The 19,734-nt window shown below is 41.8% G+C and overlaps 1 protein-coding gene across 1 annotated transcript in view; it reads right to left on the bottom strand.

Moving 5' to 3' along the window:
• Positions 1–19,734, bottom strand: part of kcmf1 (potassium channel modulatory factor 1) — a 114,722-nt gene that overhangs the window by 1,667 nt on the left and 93,321 nt on the right. Inside the window, exons 4-7 of the mRNA XM_033017897.1 lie at positions 18,593–18,694; positions 12,033–12,207; positions 6,044–6,326; positions 1–96 (exon numbers count right to left, since the gene is read on the bottom strand). The exon at positions 1–96 is cut by the window's left edge and continues 1,667 nt beyond it. Of these exons, the coding sequence (XP_032873788.1) occupies positions 1–96; positions 6,044–6,326; positions 12,033–12,207; positions 18,593–18,694 (656 nt within the window). The remainder of the gene's footprint in view (positions 97–6,043; positions 6,327–12,032; positions 12,208–18,592; positions 18,695–19,734) is intronic.

The raw sequence follows: 19,734 nt of genomic DNA, 5'->3' as shown, positions 1-19,734 counted from the left end.
GTGGAGAGAAGAAGCTCCTGCACAAACAGGCTGTGGTCTGCTCGCTCACTTTCCAGTGATTGACGTTCTCCTTCAGACATCTTCGGCTCATTCAACCTGTTGATAGCATCAAAATATATTTTATTCCCTGACAAAAAAATGTTTGACACAAACTTCATACAGTGTACAGATTTCCTTCAACCAAATTTTCTTTATGTTAATCTTAAAGCTTTTTTTTTTTGCACAACACTGGAAGAATCCCAGGCAAATTCAGGATTCAAACTCACATTTCTGATTGCTTTTTAAATGAAGGAAAAAAAACTTTTCATGACAATTTAATGGTCAACAGACTGAATGAAACAAGTAACTTTGCTTCTCAAAAAAAATAAATGCAATCTCATCAGAGGATACCTGCATTTCTGGCGAAATAATTTTCAGAACTAAAACTACTGCAATAAAATAAAACAAATAGCAACTGGCATATATTAAGCTTCTATCCAGAATTATCCTCCATTTACTTTTAAATCGGCTGAACAAACTGCTTTAATCACCAAAATAAATATCCAACAGGAAAATAAAGCCAGTGGTGCCCACCAATTTAGTTTTGATTAAATACCTGCAATGATTACGATAAAAATTATTAATTTATTTATACACCGATATCACATTAATACAAAAATCTGAATACATTATCACACAATGATAAAAACGTTGACCTGTTAAGGTAATGGCCATTTGGCCCATCGGGTGTATTCCAGAATATGAATCCCATCAGTCCTTTTCAATCACTCTTTCCTCATAGCCCTGCAATTATTCTTGTGTCTATTCAATTCACTTTTGAAAGCCTTGATGGATTCAGTTTCATTACTCGTACAGGCAATTAATTCCAGATAACAACTAATCTCTCCATAATATGTTTGCCTTCAATCTTTTGGCAGTAACATTTTTAAATCTAGTCCAGAAACTATCAGCTTCCTTCTAATCCTATCTAAATAAGTCATAACCTACATTAGACTTTTTCTCAATCTTCTTTATTCCAAAAAAAATCTTAGTTGGATGTTTTTTGCACACCAGAGAAGTCTTAATTCAATGACAAGGTTGTCCAACGGAAAGCCAGGCTCTGCCTCATAGCCCGAGCAAACACACATGTGCAGACACAAACACTGCAAGCACATACAGTGCCCTCCATAATGTTTGGGGCAAAGACCCATCATTTATTTATTTGCCTCTGTACTCCACAATTTGAGATTTGTAATAGAAAAAAAATCTCATGTGGTTAAAGTGCACGTGGTCAGATTTTAATAAAGACCATTTTTTATACATTTTGGTTTCACCATGTAGAAACTACAGCAGTGTTTATACATAGTCCCCCCATTTCAGGACACCATAATGTTTGGGACACAGCAATGTCATGTAAATGAGAGTGGTCATGTTTAGTATTTTGTTACATATCCTTTGCAAGCAATGACTGCTTGAAGTCTGCGATTCATGGACATCACCAGTTGCTGGGTGTCTTCTCTGGTGATGCTCTGCCAGGCCCGTATTACAGCCATCTTTAGCTTATGCTTGTTTTGGGGGCTAGTCCCCTTCAGTTTTCTCTTCAGCATATAAAAGGCATGCTCAATTGGGTTGAGATCGGGTGATTGAGTTGGCCACTCAAGAATTGACCATTTTTTAGCTTTGAAAAACTCCTTTGGTGCTTTAGAAGTATGTTTGGGATCATTGTCTTATTGTAGAATGAACCACCGGCCAATGAGTTTTGAGGCATTTGTTTGAACTTGAGCAGATAGGATGTGTCTATGCACTTCAGAATTCATTATGCTACTCCCATCAGCAGCTGTTCCATCAATGAAGGTAAGTGAGCCAGTACCTTCAGCAGCCATACATGTTCAGGCCATAACACCCCCACCACCGTGTTTCACAGATGAGGTGGTATGCTTTGGATCTTGGGCAGTTCCTTCTCTCCTCCATACTTTGCTCTTGCCATCACTCTGATATAAGTTAATCTTCGTCCCATCTGTCTACAAGACCTTTTTCCAGAACGGTGGTTGCTCTTTTAAGTACTTCTTGGCAAACTGTAACCTGGTCATCCTATTTTTGCGGCTAACCAGTGGTTTGCATCTTGCAATGTAGCTTCTGTATTTTTGTTCATGAAGTCTTCTGCGGACAGTGGTCATTGGCAAATCCACACCTGACTCCTGAACAGTTTTTCTGCTCTGTCGGACAGGTGCTTGAGGATTTTTCTTTATTATAGAGATTCTGTCATCAGCTGTGGAGGTCTTCCTTGGACTGCCAGTCCCTTTGCGATTAGTAAGCTCACTGGTGCTCTCTTTCTCCTTACGATGTTCCAAACAGTTGATTTTGGTAAGCCTAAGGTTTGGCTGATGTCGCCAACAGTTTTATTCTTATTTCTCAGTCTCATAATGGCTTCTTTGACTTTCATTGGCACAACTTTGGTCCTCATGTTGATAAACAGTAATAAAAGTTTCTAAAGCTGATGGAAAGACTGGAGGAAAGACTAGGTGCTGAGAGCTCTCTTATACCTGCATTAAGGAGGCAATTAAACACACCTGAACAATTACAAACACCTGTGAAGACATGTGTCTCAAACATTATGGTGCCTTGAAATGGGGGGACTATGTATAAACACTGCTGTAATTTCTACATGGTGAAACCAAAATGTATAAAAAATACCCTTTAATAAAACCTGACAATGTGCACTTTAACCACATGTATTTTTTCTATTACAAATCTCAAATTGTGGAGTACAGAGGCAAATAAATAAATGATGGGTCTTTGTCTCAAACATTATGGAGGGCACTGTACAAGTAGGTTATGAACCATTCTTTCTATATGAGCCCCATACCTTTATTTTGAACCCTTCCTTTCCTCAATCAGATTTCGCACCTAAGCCACTTCTCCTAAATACCTCCCTCCCCTTCACTCAAATCATTTCCCTTCAGCCAACTTCCTTTTCATTTTCTTCTCAATCCCCCAACTCAACCACCCTCCCCCAAGCACTTCCAACTGTTCGCATCTTTGAAGCACGGCAATACACACGCTACCAGTTTTCTTCAGGTCCATTCCCTGACTGCCTGCCTGCCAGTCCTAGCAGCCATGCTTCCCAAAACATAATACTTAGTCCAGAGCCTAGCACCTCCCTTGAAAACCTTGGAAGAATCTTCAGCCACTGAGCCTTGCAGGCATAATACCATCTAACGATACTCTGCAGATGGTGAATCTCGATGCACATGCCCAGTTGATGCATGCTATTCATTCCTCAGGGGCAGGAACATCCCAATCAGCTGCCAGCATAACTCAGCATATATACAATGACTAAATCCATGGGATCCATTACCAGCAGTCAAGGCTCTGTGAAGGAATATAACACCACATCTGCTTGAGTAATCCCTAGGCCATCACCAAATGAAATGGAGAAAGAGCACTTGGGATAGCATATAAAATCTCAAATCTACTTATTGGAGACATGCGGAAACTCAGAGTACATGTCAGAAAGAGCATACCATCTCCCACACTAACTCCATCTCCCCCCCAACCCCCCTTCCATTAAGCTCCTCCCACCCCATCTTTGGCAAAGTCTGCCGGTCCCACATTAGCTTAACCAGCCACCTCATAACCCATAGAACAAGTAGAAGCTAGTCAATCTCAAACCCAAGGGATTCTTTGAGGGGAAGACTTAGGCAAATAGGAGCAACACTGCAGCTGAGGACTTAACTTACAAGTAAGCAGTAGGAAAGAACTGCAGATGCTGGTTTAAATCGAAGGTAGATACAAAATGAATGAATGAATGAATGAATAAGTTTATTGGCCAAGTATTCGCATACAAGGAATTTGCCTTGGTGCTCTGCCCGCATGTGACAACGACATACAGTGACAGTTAGGAATGACACATAAAACATTAAACATTAATAATAAAACATGTTGGAGTAACTCAGCAGGACAGGCAGCATCTCTGGAGAGAAGGAATGGATGACGTTTCGGGTCGAGACCCTTGTCTTACTGTCTCCGACTACATTCTATCTGCCCCGCCAACTCCCCTGACATCAGTCTGACGAAGGTCTCGACCCGAATCGTCACCCTTTTCCTTCTCTCCAGAGATGCTGCCTGGCCCACTGAGTTACTCCAGCATTTTGTGTCTACCTACAAGTAAGCTGTGTACATTGAAAAGATGAACAACACCAAGGGAAGTACTTTAAATGTCATACATGAGGAGCAATGCGAACTGTTTAAAATACAATCTACAGAAGAAAAAGGAGTGACAGATCAGCTCAAGGTAAAGAATAGGTTTAACACAGTGATTTAGCAGCCGATGCTTCCACTTAATCTCTAATCATTTTGGGGAGATTTAAAGAATACCTTCTACAGCCTCTGTGCACAATGACATTAAGAGGCAATGTAACAGAAAGACAGAAGTGAACTATCAATTGTCACAAGAAAATAAAATCCTCCATTTGGATGTCATGCACACATAGACCTGAATCATTGCTACAATTCTCTCTGCCTTTAACACCATCATACCATCCAAACTTATCACCAAACTCGTGAGACTTGGTGTCGGCACTCATCTCTGCAACTAGATCCTCGACTTCATGACCAACAGACCGCAATCAGCGAGGATAGGGGACAAACATCGCCTACGATAATCCTCAACACTGTTTCTCAGTCCCCTTCTATACTCCTTGCACACCCACAACTGTGCGGCCATGTACAAATCTAAATTAGATTTTCAAATTCACAGACAACACCACTGTCGGCCGGATATCAAATAATGATGAGATGGAGTACAGGAAGGAGATCGAGAACCATCAAGACCCAGTTTTATCTTCTCCCCAAAATTAATGAACAGTACTGCCCTGGCTGACCCATTGTTTCTGCTTGCTCCTGTCCCACTGAATTAATTTCCACATACCTCGACTCCATCCTATCCCCCCCTGGTCCAATCCCTCCTTACCCATGTCCAAGACACCTCACACACCCTTCTTCTCTTCAATCACTTCTGTTTTCCAGGCTCAAACTCCCTCATCTTTAGTATGGATGTTCAGTCACTCTACACCTCAATCCCCCACCTGGAAGATCTTAAATCCCTCCATTTTTTCCTCGAACACAGAACCAGCCAATTTCCTTCTGCAAACCCTCTCCTCCGCCTAGCAGAGCTGGTCCTTACTCTTAACAACTTATCTTTCAACTCCACCCACTTTCTCCAAATCCAAGGCGTAGCCACGGGCAGCTGTATGGGCCCTGCAAAGACTCTATCCCCTACTCCCAATTTCTCCGTCTGCGCCATATCTCGGCCCAAGATGAGGCGTCCCATGCCAGGGCATCTGAGATGTCCTCATTCTTTAAGGGAACGGGGGTACCCCTCTTCCATCATAGATGAGGCCCTCGCTAGGGTCTCCTCGATATCCCGCAACTCCACTCTTGCTCCCCCTCCCCCGTCGCAACAGGGACAGTTCCTCACCTTTCACCCCATCAGCTGTTGCATACAGCACACAATCCTCTGACATTTTCGCCAGCTCCAACTGGATCCCACCACTAGCCACATCTTCCCATCTCCACCCCTTTCCAGAGACCGTTCCCTCTGCAACTCCCTGGTTAACTCGTCCCTTCCCACCCAAACCACCCCTTCCCCAGGTACCTTCCCCTCCGACTGCAGGAGATGGAACACCTGTCCCTATACATCCTCCCTCAACTCCATCCAAGGACCCCAACAGTCTTTTTAGGTGAGGCAGAGGTTCACTTGCATCTCCGCCAACCTCATCTACTGTATCCGTTATTCCAGGAGTGGATTCCTATATATTGGTGAGACCAAGCACAGGCTCGCCGATCGTTTCGCTGAACACCTCCCTCAGCCTGTCTAAACCTACCCGGTTGCTAAATCTTCCGGTTGCTAAATTCCCCCTCCCATTCCCACATTAACATATAAGTACGATTACAAAATAATAGCGGGAAGAAAATGGATAAATGTTACGGTTTATCTTGTTTCATAAGGCGAAACTATCTTGTTAAATTCCTTTACATCTGTTATCCCAATGGGCTTACTTACCTCGTGAGCAAGAACTGGGAATTTTGGGAGGCTTGGTGGCTGTTTTCTGTGGTGATTGTGTTGTTGGTCACTGTAGTCTGTGTGACTGTGGTGCTGAGGCTGCCGGTGTTGGTGCGTCTTGTTGCATTACGTGCAGACTCCAGCTGCTGTCGTGCTGCCTGTGCCTGCTGCCTCTCCAACTGCAGCTGCATTTGCAGCTGTTGTAATTGAGAAGCAGAAGGGCCAGAGGAGTTTAGTTGTCCTCCAGCAGAGCGTCTCACACCTGATAACTGCGATAACAGTTCTGCAACCAATACAAATAAATTATTTAAGAGCAAGTTGATAAATTGTCAAAGATAAATAGAAAACAGTAGAACATACATTACAGATCTATCAGAGCCTGCAGAGAAAGGTAGTGGTTCAGTCGAGTCAAATTGAGGATGACTCGTTCGTCCTAAAGAACGCAAGATGCTTGTGCCCGATTTCTTTATACATAGAATTACTAATGCACACCGGCTACCACATGGTGCTGGTCTACAGATGCACCACACCAAGCATACTGTCAGGTTGCATCACAGCTTGGCTTGGTTCAGAAATTGCAGAGTTGTGGATGTAGCCATGTCCATCACACAGACCAGACTTCCCACCATTGAGTCCATCTATTTTTCAAGCAGCCAACAGAATCAAAGATTTGTCCCAACCCGGTCATTCTTCCTTCTCCTTGCTTCCTTCGGAGCTTGAAAGCACGCAGCACCAGACTCAGGAACAGCTTCTTCCCCTCTGTCATCAGGCTTCGGAACAGTCCTTCCACAAACTACTGTGCTGTTCGATTCACCTCTACCCAATTGAGGAGATTGGACTTTGATTATGAACTGTTGTTCTACAATGCTCAGAACTAGATTCTGCACTCTTTATCTATCCCTTTGCTCTATTATATTTTAGTTTTAACTGATTGTATCTATACATGGTATATCTGATCTCCCGGTTGCTCAGCACTTTAACTCCCCCTCCCATTCCCAATCTGACCTGGGCCTCCTCCATTGTCAGAGTGAGGCCCAGCGCAAATTGGAGGAACAGCATCTCATATTTTACTTGGGTAGCTTACACCCCAGCGGTATGAACATCGACTTCTCTAACTTCAAGTAGCCCTTGCTTTCCATCCTCTCCCCCTTCCCAGTTCCCCCATCAGTCTTACTGTCTCCTACTACATTTTATCTCTGAACCGCCCACTCCCCTGACATCAGCCTGAAGAAGGGTCTCGACCCGAAACGTCACTCATTCCTTCTCTACAGAGATGCTGCTGTCCCACTGAGTTACTCCAGCATTTTGTGTCTACCTTCGATTTAAAAGAAACCAGTTCTTTTCTAGACATATGATATATCTGATCTGTTTGGATAGCATACAAACAAAGCTTTTTACTGTACCTTGGTACATGTGACAATAATAAGCCTAAACGTCCATGAGGAAGAGGAGTGTGGAGACACAGAGAGGTCCATCAGTGGACACAAGTTTATAGCGTCAGAGAGTGATGAGCGTGAAAACAGGTCCTTCGGCCGAACTTGCCCACATCGACCAACATTTCCCAGCTACACTAGTCCCATCTGCCCGCCTTTGGCCCATATCCCTCCAAATCTGTCCTCTCCATGTACCTGTCTAACTGTTTCTTAAATGTTCAGATAGTCCCTGCCTCAACTACCTCCTCTGGCAGTTTGTTCCATACCCCCACCACCCTTTGTGTGAAAAAGTTACCCCTCAGATTCCTATTAAATCTATTCCCCTTCAACTTAATCCTATGTCCTTGTCCACGATTCGCCTATTCTAGGCAAGAGACTCTGTGCATCTACCCAATCTATTCCTCTCATGATTTTATACACCTCTATAAGATCACCCCTCATCCTCCTGCGCTCCAAGGAAAAGAGTACCAGCCTACGCAACCTCTCCCTATAGCTCAGACACTGGTCGTAAATCTTCTTTGTACCCTTTCCAGCTTGACATCCTGACATCTTTCCTATAACATGGTGCCCAGAACCGAACACAATACTGTAAATGTGGCCTCATCAGTGTCTTATACAACTGCAACATGACCTCCCTATTTCTAAGGCCAATGTGCCAAAAGCCTTTACGACTACCCTATCTACCTGCGACTCCACCTTCAAGGAGCCATGCACCGGCCTTCCTAGATCCCGTCTTCAGGCGGATCACACTGAATCTGTCTGAAGATGGGTCCCGACCTGTCCATTTTCTCCAGAGATACTGCCTGATCTGCTGAATTACTCTAGCAATTTTTTGCCTATCTTTGGTATAAACCAGTATCTGCAGTGCCTTTTAATTATATACTCAACATCATGGTGTGCTTGGAACTCATTGAGGTGTGGGTGCAACATTTCAAATGTGTGGCCTCTGCTGAGCATAGACTAATCAGCATTTGAGAGGGAGAGGCCGGGGGGGGGGGGGATGACGAAGATATGACTGGGGCCACGAGTAGCATCAGAAGTGACCACGTGAAAAAGGAGTTCAGAGGAAAGAGGGGAGAGAACAGATTTGTATGTTGTCAAAGATTGTGTTGAAGCTTAGTTGGAAGATTTAAGCTTGCATTGGCTTGGAAACCAAACATGACAAACATACTTTGTGTCTGGTACAAGAGAATGTGATTAGGACTCAGATAGAAATGTTGAGGCTGCGTGTAGCAGTAAATTTTGCAGTAGTGCTCGATCACCAGATCCTTCCAGAGTGACCAGAATTGAAACATTTATATTATTTTAACAGGTTGTATAAGCTTTGGTTTTACATCCTTGCACTAGGGGAATTGGGGGAATTCTACTCAGCAACTTAAATGTCTCAACCAGAATCTTCACCTATCATTTTCACCTGACCTGCTGAGTTACTCCAACTTTTTGTGTCTATCTTCAACTTACAATAGAAAATGGATACAAATAAAAATAACAGTTTCCCCTAGTAGGAGAATCCAGAAAATAAAGATTTTTGTCAAGGGCAGCAGTAAATATGATTCAGTCAAAGAAATGTAGTTACAATTATAGGCAGACAAAAATGCTGGAGAAACTCAGCGGGTGAGGCAGCATCTATGGAGCCAAGGAAATAGGCAACGTTTCGGGTTGAAACCTTTCTTCAGACTGATGTGAGGGTGGGGGGGTGGAGTGGGAAGAATAAAGGAAGAGGTGAAACCAGTGGGCTGAGGGAGAGCTGAGAAGGGGAGGAGAAAGCAGCGACTACCTGAAATAAGTGAAGTCAATGTACATACCGCTGGGGTGCAAACTGCCCAAGCAAAATATACGGTGCTGCTCCTCCAATTTACGGTGATCCTCATTCTGGCCATGGAGGAGGCCCAGGACAGAAAGGTCGGATTCGGAATGGGAGGGGGAGTTGAAGTGCTGAGCCACCGGGAGATCAGGTTGGGAACCGAGCGGAGGTGTTTGGCGAAGCGATCGCCAAGCCTATGCTTGGTCTTACCGATGTAGAGCAGCTGACATCTAGAGCAGCGGATGCAATAGATGAGGTTGGAGGAGATGCAGGTGAACCTCTGCCGCACCTGGAAAGACTGCTTGGTTCCTAGAATGGAGTCAAGGGGGGAGGTAAAGCGACAAGTGTAGCATTTCCTGCGGTGCAAGGAAAAGTGCCCAGAGAGGGGGTGGTTTGGGTGGGAAGGGACAAATTGACCAGGGAATTACAGAGGGAGAGGTCTCTGCGGAAAGCAGACAGAGGAGGAGACGGGAAGATGTGGCAAGTGGTGGGATCACGTTGGAGGTGCCGAAAATGTTGGGGGAGGATTATTTGTCGTATGTGAAGGCTGGTAGGGTGGAAGGTGACGAAAAGAGGGACTCTGCCCATGTTACGAGTGGGGGGGGGGGATGAGAGCAGAGTCACGGGGTATAGAAGAGACCCTGGTGAGAGCCTCATCTATAGTGGAAGAGGGGAACCCCCTTTCCCTGAAGAATGAGGACATCTCTGATGTCCTAGACGTAAAGTTATAACCAAGATCTAACTGAATAGTAGAATAGGCCCATGGGGTTAAATGACCAATCCCTTTTCCTATGCCAAGGAAATCCTTGAATGAATCAGCTGATCCAAGGATAAAGAGGTGAGATGTGTTCATTCTGACTAGAGATTAACTTGCAAGAGTCCTGCATGCAGAGAAACACTGCAAAAATCTTCAATTTTACATACAATTCCAGAAGTTGATATGGGTTGGTATTAGGCCTGCAAGATTCTACATATCTCGAGGCTGATACCTCAGAACAATATGAAACACGACAGTTCAAAGGAATTACTTCCTCTCACATAACCTGTATGTAATGAGATGGCAATAATTATATCCACATGGGGGTTCAGTGAATAAAGAATTCATGGCTCCAAAAGCTACATGACAATAACAACGGAACAGAGTTGAAGCACCACCCAGCAGAGCGAGATGTCCGTCAGGGAATGTTGCCGACTGGCCCACTGCAGACTGCAGGAGTACGTGCTAAGGGACTCGCTGAAGCTTGGTGCAGCCAACGCTAAGGCTCGGTGGGGGAGGGCCACAGTCTAGGGTCCTTCCGCTGCTGGACATTGGGGGCACGGTATGGTGGAGACGCCCCTCAAATTAAGGGAAGGTATCCCACGCCAGGGGGCCACATGAGTGGAACGGGTGGGGGACTTTTTCGTGGAATTTAAAAGATGTATAAACTGTATTGAACAATTTGTATAGCCTACGAAAATGTCGGATGAATTTTTCGCACTGTGCACACATTGTATATATTTATTACTTGGACAGGGGCCACAGAGTGGCACAGGTGGGGGACAGTTTGGTGGAATTTGGCAAATGTAAAAAAATTGTATTGAACAATTTGTATAGTCTCCGAAAATGTCGGATGAATTTTTTTCGCATGGTTCATGAATTGTATATATTTATCAATTGAATAAAGTCTATTTTGAAATGTTTAAAAAAAGGAACAGAGTTGAAGCATTTTACAATACCACTGCTAAATTCAGATGCTTTGTGCAGCTGAAGAACAGCGTTTGATACAAGTGCTCAATATTTAAAATAAATACATAAAACCTTAAACAAGCCAGCCAGCAAAGGTAAGGAATCAGGTAAGTGACAACAGACTTGGCAACTAATTGACTATTAATTATGCACAGCCTGATCTGTTTAACATGTAAAGAGAATTTAAACAATCAAAAAGAGATGCGAACTAGTTTCCAATGATAGCTAACGTTCATAATTCAGATTCCAGATTTCAAGGCTGATCGTCCCCAATCAATAGCCCGTGCCTGCCTTCTCCCCATATCACGTGATTCCACTAGCCCCTAGAGCTCTATCTAACTATCTCTTAAATCCATCCAGTGACTTGGCCTCCACTGCCCTCTGTGGCAGGGAATTCTATAAATTAACAACTCTCTGGGTGAAAAAGTTTTTTCTCACCTCAGTCTTAAATGGCCTTCCCTTTATTCTAAGACTGTGACCCCTGGTTCTGGACTCGCCTAACATTGGGAACATTTTTCCTGCATCTAGCTTGTCCAGTCCTTTTGTAATTTTATATGTTTCTGATTTTAACTTTCCAAGTTGTCATGAAGAAATCTGAACTTGTGTCTTTAATCTAGCCTCTCAATTACTATTCTAGCACTTACCCATTGTGTACAACTGCAATAATCTTGTAACAGTCATTCATTTTCTTTTAAATTTTTCAAATATTTACTCCTGACATTTGATTGCAATGAATATAAATTGAATTGTTTGCTAATAAACATATCAGCACATTGCACTCAAGAATCTCTGTCTTATCTTATAAAGACCTTACCAGCTGTGAACGTGCAGCACCCTACCCACTTCAGATCAATCTTGATCTTATCATTAAACCTGCAGACCAGGGAAATGCCATGGGAGTCTGGCACAGGACCTTTACCTTGCAGAGGCCAGACAACAGCTTTGTCTTTCAAGTCAGCTATCGTACTGTATTTTTAGCCCAATATCATTCTGTTATTATATACATCATTAGAAATTTACACTTACCAGCTATTGGATCCATAGCTTCCCTATTGCTTGGAGAATATGAACTTTGTGAGGACGAAAGTCCACCAGTGGAACTGCTAGTAAAGTGCATGTTTGATCTACGAGCACGCGGTCCTCCAAGGCCTCGGCCAGGATGAAACATCCTACGTACGTGTCGAACACCACTGGATTCATCATAAATAATCATTAAGGAAATGCAATAAATGGGAAGGAGAATTTCCAACAAATTAAAATTTATAGAGTAATTATTATATTGACTATATCTCCTGCATTAGAGTACTGAGTGTAAGAAAAATCACCCTTTCAGAATCTGCAAATCACTACCAAAATATTTGAGATACGCATCAAAAGTTCATTTTCAAGGAATTTACATACATGTATGTAAACACAAAGATGTATATACAATGAATAAATTCTGTAAAAAGATCCTTCATCTAGTATGTCAAGCCTCATAAAGTATTTTAAAGCTTCAATTATTTCATTCTTTTCAACTCTAGAAAATATAGTTCCACTCTAGTCAATTTCTCCACATATACCAAACCTGCCATCAATGGGACCAGGCTAGTAAATCTTCACTGTACTCCATCCAGGACAAGCACATACTTTCTCACATTGAGATTAAACAGATGCACTGGTCCAGGAGTAGTTTCACCCTGTCTCATACAACTGAAATGAGACTTCCTTGCTCCTGTATTTAAATACTTGTATTCAACTACATTTTATCAAATAATGTAATATCCATTTAACAGGCTGGCTCTCTTTTTTCCTGGAGCACAGGATGTTGAGGGGTGAACTTGGAGGCATATAAAATCATGAGGGGCATTGAAAAGGTATATGGTCCGTCTTTTTCACAGTGTAGGGAAGTCTAAAACTAGAGGGCATAGGTTTAAGATGATAGGGGGAAGTTTTAAAAGGAACTTGATGAACATTTATTTTTACACACAGGGTAGAGCATATATCGAACGAGCAGCCAAAGGACTCTGAGAAGCAGGGACAATTAGAATATTTAATCAGGCATTTAGACAAGTACATGGATAGGAAAGGTTTAAGTAGGATATGGGCAAATGCAGGAAAATGGGACAAGTGCAGCTTGGCAACTTGGTCAACATAGACAAGTTGGACCAAAGGGCCTGATTCCATGCTGTATATCTCTACAATTCTAGTCAAACATGATTTTCGCTTCATAAATCCACATTTACACTGCTCAATTAAATTATTTTCAAGTTTGGTTATTATATAGTTCATTGTAATTTGAGCAATTTCCCTGACACTGACATTAAGCCAACAAGTAAAAGTACAGTGCATTCAGAAAGTATTCAGACCCCTTCACTTTTTCCACATTTTGTTACGTTACAGCCTTATTCTAAAATGGATTAAATTCATTTTTTTAAATCATAAATCTACACACAATACCTCATGATAATAATAAAGCGAATACAGGTGTTCAGAAATTTTTGCAAAGTAATTAAAAATAAATAAATGAAATATCAGATATACATAAGTATTCAGACCCTTTGCTATGACACTCAAAATTGAGCTTTGGTGCATCCTGTTTTCATTAATTATCCTTGAGATGTTTCTACAACTTGATTGGATTCCACAAATGGTGAATTAAATTGATTGTACATGATTTGGAAAGGCACACACCTGTCTATATAAGGTCCCACAGTTGACAGTGCATGTCAGAGCAAAAACCAAGCCATGAAGACGAAGTAATTGTCCGTAGACCACCGACACAGGATTGTGTCGAGACACAGATCTGGGGAAGGGTATAAAACTATTTCTGCAGCATTGCAGGTCCCGAAGAGCACAGTGGCCTCTGTCATTCTTAAATGGAAGAACTTTAAAACCTCCCGGCCAAACTGAGCAATCAGGGGAGAAGGGCCTTGGTCAGGGAGATGACCAAGAACCCAATCATCACTCTGACAGAGCTCCAGAGTTCCTCTGTGGAGATGGGAGAAACTTCCAGAAAGCCAACTATATCTGCAGCACTCCACCAATCAGACCTTAATGGTAGAGTGGCCAGATGGAAGCCACTCCTCAGTAAAAGGCACATGACAGCCCGCTTGGAGTTTGCCAAAAGGCATGAGATTTTCTGGTCTGATGAAACCGAGATTGAACTCTTTGGCCTGAATGCCAAGCGTCACGCCTGGAGGAAACCAGGCTCATCACCTGGCCAATACCATACCTATGGTGAAGCATGGTGGTGCAGCATCTTGCTGTGGGATGTTTTTCAGCGGCAGGAACTGGGAGACTAGTCAGTATCAAGGAAAAGATGAACGGAGCAAAGTACAGAGAGATCCTTGATGAAAACCTGTTCCAGAGCATTCAGGACCTCAGACGGGGCAGAGGTTCACCTTCCAACTGGACAACGACCCTAAGCACACAGCCAAGACAACACAGGAGTGGCTTTGTGACAAGTCTATGAATGTCCTTGAGTGGCCCAGCCAGAGCCTTGGCTTGAACCCGATCGAATATCTCTGGAGGGACCTGGAGGGACTGCATTGACGCTCCCCATCCAATCTGACAGAACTTGAATGGATCTGCAGAGAAGAATGAGAGAAATTACCCAAATACAGGTGTGCCAAGCTTGTAGCGTCATACCCAAGAAGACTTGAGGCTGTAATCGCTGCCAAAGGTGCCTCCACAAAGTACTGAGTAAAGGGTCCGAATACTTATGTAAATGAGATATTTCAGTTATTTATTTTTAATTACTTTGCAAAAATTTCGAAACGCCTGTTTTCGCTTTTTTATTATTGTATATAGATTGATGATTAAAAAAAAGGATTTAATCCATTTTAGAATAAGGCTGTAACGTAACAAAATGTGGGAAAAGTGAAGGGGTCTGAATACTTTCTGAATGCACTGTAATTGTTCTTTCTCTCCTTTTCTTAAATATTGAGACCACATTTGTTACTCTATAATCCACAAGAACAAGATTTTGGAATGATCATCAAAATATCCATCATCTATAAAATCACCCCCTTCAAAACATTAGGATGATCAAGTCCTTGGGATTTATCAGTTTATAAGCTGTTGTGACTAAAACCAAGTTCCTTAATTTCCTCACTTTCACTAAATCTCTTAATCAGCCGATTCTTTTGGCGAGTTTCATATTCTTCCATGAAGAAAAAACAAGGTAATTGCTACAAGGGGGAAATCTGTGCTCATTTGGCCGTTTTCTTTTTACATCAGGACACAAGATCTTTCTGAAGAAGGGTTTCTATAGATGATGGATATTTTGATGATCATTCCAAAATCTTGTTCTTGTGGATTATAGAGTAACAAATGTGGTCTCAATATTTAAGAAAAGGAGAGAAAGAACAATTACAGTGCATTCAGAAAGTATTCAGACCCCTTCACTTTTCCCACATTTTGTTACGTTACAGCCTTATTCTAAAATGGATTAAATCCTTTTTTTTAATCATCAATCTATATACAATAATAAAAAAGCGAAAACAGGTGTTTAGAACCCGTCTGAAGAAGGGTTTCGGCCCGAAACGTCGCCTATTTCCTTCGCTCCATAGATGCTGCTGTACCTGCTGAGTTTCTCCAGCAATTTTGTGTACCCACAAGATCTTTCTGATCAGTCTACTCTTTTATTTTATTTTTCCTCTATTAATATTCCACATAGGTGGATATATGTAAAGAGCTGCCAGAGGAAGCTGCAGAGGTGGGTAAAGTTACAATTTTTTAAAAGGAATTTGGAGAGCTACATGGCTAGAAAAGAGTTAGAGGGATATGAGCCAAATGCAGGCAAATGGAATTAGCTTGGATAGACAGCTTGGGCAACATAAACAAATACTTTTAAACTCTTAAAAAAGAGTTCCACTCTAGTCAATTTCTCCACATATATCAAACCTGCCATCAATGGGACCAGACTAGTAAATCTTTACTGCATCCAGGACGTGCATTCTTCCTCACGTTGAGATTAAACAGATGCACTGGTCTAGGAGATTAAACAAACCCATTGAGTTGCTCCAGCACTTTTTTAGTTGAAAGAATTCATTGAAGTCAAGGAAGGCCTACAAAGGACTTTAATACATGACTACGTGTAAGCAAATTTGTTGCTTTAGCTTGTCCAGCACAGCAAGATCACACAGACTTCAGAATCAGAAGAGATCCATATGTAATCTGTTGGAATTGTGGAGAAGAATGATGTTCAGAACAGTTTGGCTAATAAGCAGTAAGACTTCTGGACATACAATGCCCTCCATAGTGTTTGGGACAAAGACCCATCATTTATTTATTTGCCTCTATGCTCCACAATTTGAGATTTGTAGTAGAAAAAAAATCACATGTGGTTCAAGTGCACATTGTCAGATTTTAATAAAGGCAATTTTTATAGATTTTGGTTTCACCATGTAGAAATTACAGCTGCGTTTATACATACAGGGACACATGGCTTCACAGGTATTTGTAATTGCTTAGGTGTGTTTAATTGCCTCCTTAATGCAGGTATAAGAGAGCTCTCAGCACCTAGTCTTTCCTCCAGTCTTTCCATCACATTCGGAAACTTTTATTGCTGTTGTCAGATTTTAATAAACAATGTCAGATTTTAATAAAGGCCATTTTTATACATTTTGGTTTCCCCATGTAGAAATGACAGCAGTGTTTATACATAGTTCCCCCATTTCAGGGCACCATAATGTTTAGGACACAGCAATGTCATGTAAATTAAAGTAGCATGTTTAGTATTTTGTTGCATATCCTTTGCATGCAATGTCTGCTTGAAATCTGCGATTCATGGACATCACCAGTTGCTGGGTGTCTTCACTCGTTATGCTCTGCCAGGCGTGTATTGCAGCCATCTTTAGCTTATGCTTGTTTTGGGGGCTAGTCCCCTTCAGTTTTCCCTTCAGCATATAAAAAGCATGCTCAATTGGGTTCAGATCTGGTGATTGACTTGGCCACTCAAGAAATGACCATTTTTTAGCTTTGTTGCTTTAGAAGTATGTTTGGGATCATTGTCTTGCTGTATAATGAACTGCCGTGTCTATACACTTCAGAATTCATTCCGCTACTACCATCAGCAGCTGTATCGTCAATGAAGATAAGTGAGCCAGTACCTTCAGCAGCCATACATGCCCAGGCCATAACACTCCCACCACTGTGTTTCACAGATAAGGTGGTATGCTTTGGATCTTGGGCAGTTCTTTCTCTCCTCCATACTTTGCTCTTGCAATCACTCTGATATAACTTAATCTTCGTCTCATCTGTCCACAAGACTTTTTTCCAGAACTGTGGGCAAACTGTAACCTGGCCATCCTATTTTTGCAGCTAACCAGTGGTTTGCATCTTGCAATGGAGCCTCTATTTCTGTTCATGAAGTCTTCTGCAGACAGTGGTCATTGACAAATGCACACCTGACGCCTGAAGAGTGTTTCTGATCAGTCGAACAGGTGTTTGGGGATTTTTCTTTATTATAGAGAGAATTATTCTGTCATCAGCTGTGGAGGTCTTCCTTGGCCTGCCAGTCCCTTTGCAATTAGTAAGCTCACCAGTGCTCTCTTTCCCCTTAAGATGTTCCAAACAATTGAGTTTAGTATGCCTAAGGTTTGGCTGATGTCTCTAACAGTTTTATTCTTATTTCTCAGTCTCATAATGGCTTCTTTTTTACTTTCATTGGCACAACTTTGGTCCTCATGTTGATAAACAGCAATAAAAGTTTCCAAAGGTGATGGAAAGACTGGAGGAAAGACTAGATGCTGATAGCTCTCTTATACCTGCATTAAGGAGGCATTTAAACACATCTGAGCAATTACAAACGCCTGTGAAGCCATGTGTCCCAAAGATTATGATGCCCTGAAGTGGGGGGGGACTATGTTTAAACACAGCTGTAATTTCTACATGGTGAAACCAAAATGTAAAAAAATACCCTTTATTAAAATCTGACAATGTGCACTTTAACCACATCTGATTTTTTTTCTATTACAAATCTCAAATTGTGGAGAACAGAGGCAAATGAACAAATGATGGGTCTTTGTTCCAAACATTATGGAGGGTACTGTAAATTGTATAGCTACATTATCTTTCAGAATTGCATCTTGCCGATAATTTAGCATCTGAATTATTTAGCTCTGGGCATCAATAACAACATGTCTCAATTTAGATGTAATACTTTTTTTGAAAATCAAGTTGCATGAGTATACATGAAGCTAACAATGTAGCTGAAAAGAGGAGAAATATTATTTTTGAATATACAGGAATTACATCGCTAATTTGAAAAAAAATCATCACAGGAGACCATTCTTACAATATTCTCAATAGGCAAATTATGTGATCCAACCAATTATGCAAGCAAATCCAATAACAGAATGGTTTACAAACATTTCTCAAATAAAAAAAGATCATGGTGTAATGCAAAAATTCAACACCTCATAATGGCACAAGCAGACTGCATTCACCACAAATTCTATTGTTTTGTTATTTACTGTTCATTGCGACATTGTTGAGAAAATACACGATTAAAAGTTCCCAACTTAAGATGTTTGTAAACAGGTGTAGAACAGTTTTCCTTTACGCACGTACAATAAATGTTATACTCAAAGAAAGGATATTAAATCTCTAGGAGCCCTGTGTTCAAGTGTAAGATGAGCTGCAAAGTCGTCTGTGACATGATTAGGATCCCCGCCAGGTAATGCTGCACAGATTGGACAAACCTGCAACACATTAAAAAAGTTAAATGATCACTTATAATTATTATGAAGTCCAGAGTTCAGGCAAGTGGATGCAAATAAGCTTTGGGATGAAGAAATAAAGAAAGCCTTAATTTGAATATTCAGAAAAGGAACTGAACTATCTTGAGAAGTGCAGCAAAAAGTAAGAGTGGATGGTTCATGACAAATCCACTGTTTCCATCCTTCTACATTAAATACATACAGATTATATGTTAGAGTAGGAAAGTTGGCCCTTTGTACGAGCACTTTCAATAGACTATGACTGATCTAACTATAACCTTAACTGCACATTACTGCCAATGAACTTTCAAGAGTCACGAGTCGAGTGTTTTATTGTCATATATTCCGAAATGGAACAATGACATATTTACTTGCAGCAGCACAACAGATATGTAAACATAGTACATTGTAAGCACCATAATAAACAACAAAAACCACAAACAAACAAAAACAGTGCAAAGGCAAAAACAATGCCCCCAAATCTATGTAGTTGGGAACTTCTTTGGAGTTTGTTGTGTTTAATAGCTTGATGGTTATTGGGAAGACGCTGCTCCTGAACCTAAATGTTACAGTTTTCAGGCTCCTATACTTCTTCCTGATGGCAGGAGCGAAACGAGTGTGTGGCCACGGTGGTGTCCAACATGTTTTTCCCCCTCACTTTCAAATGTAAAATTCGTAGATCTTCCAAATTCCTTTGATATACAGTAAACCCTAGTTTTAACTGAGCCCTTTACAACGCAATTCAGCAGACTGACATGCTGATGCTTCCCAGGTCGCACTGCCTCTTGGCCGCTTGGGGGCCTGGCATTCGACTAGCAAGGTGCACCACCGAGCCCTTCTTCACCCATTGCACGGTCCAGTTGAAACAGCTATTGTTGTGGCTCACTTTGTATCCCGGGGGACAGCGCTTTCTTTGGCAGGAGCTCACAGCCACCATGGGGCTAACTCAACCTCCCACCTGCTGCTGCTTCTTCCTGTCGGTCGATGCTTTGTCCGTCCCCACATGACCACCGCCGCCTCCT

Source organism: Amblyraja radiata, chromosome 3 (assembly GCF_010909765.2).
Source record: "Amblyraja radiata isolate CabotCenter1 chromosome 3, sAmbRad1.1.pri, whole genome shotgun sequence".
In the NCBI taxonomy this organism is placed as follows: Eukaryota; Metazoa; Chordata; class Chondrichthyes; order Rajiformes; family Rajidae; genus Amblyraja; species Amblyraja radiata.
The sequence above is the reverse complement of the archived record's forward strand: the minus strand, read 5'-3'. Positions and strand labels throughout refer to the sequence as shown.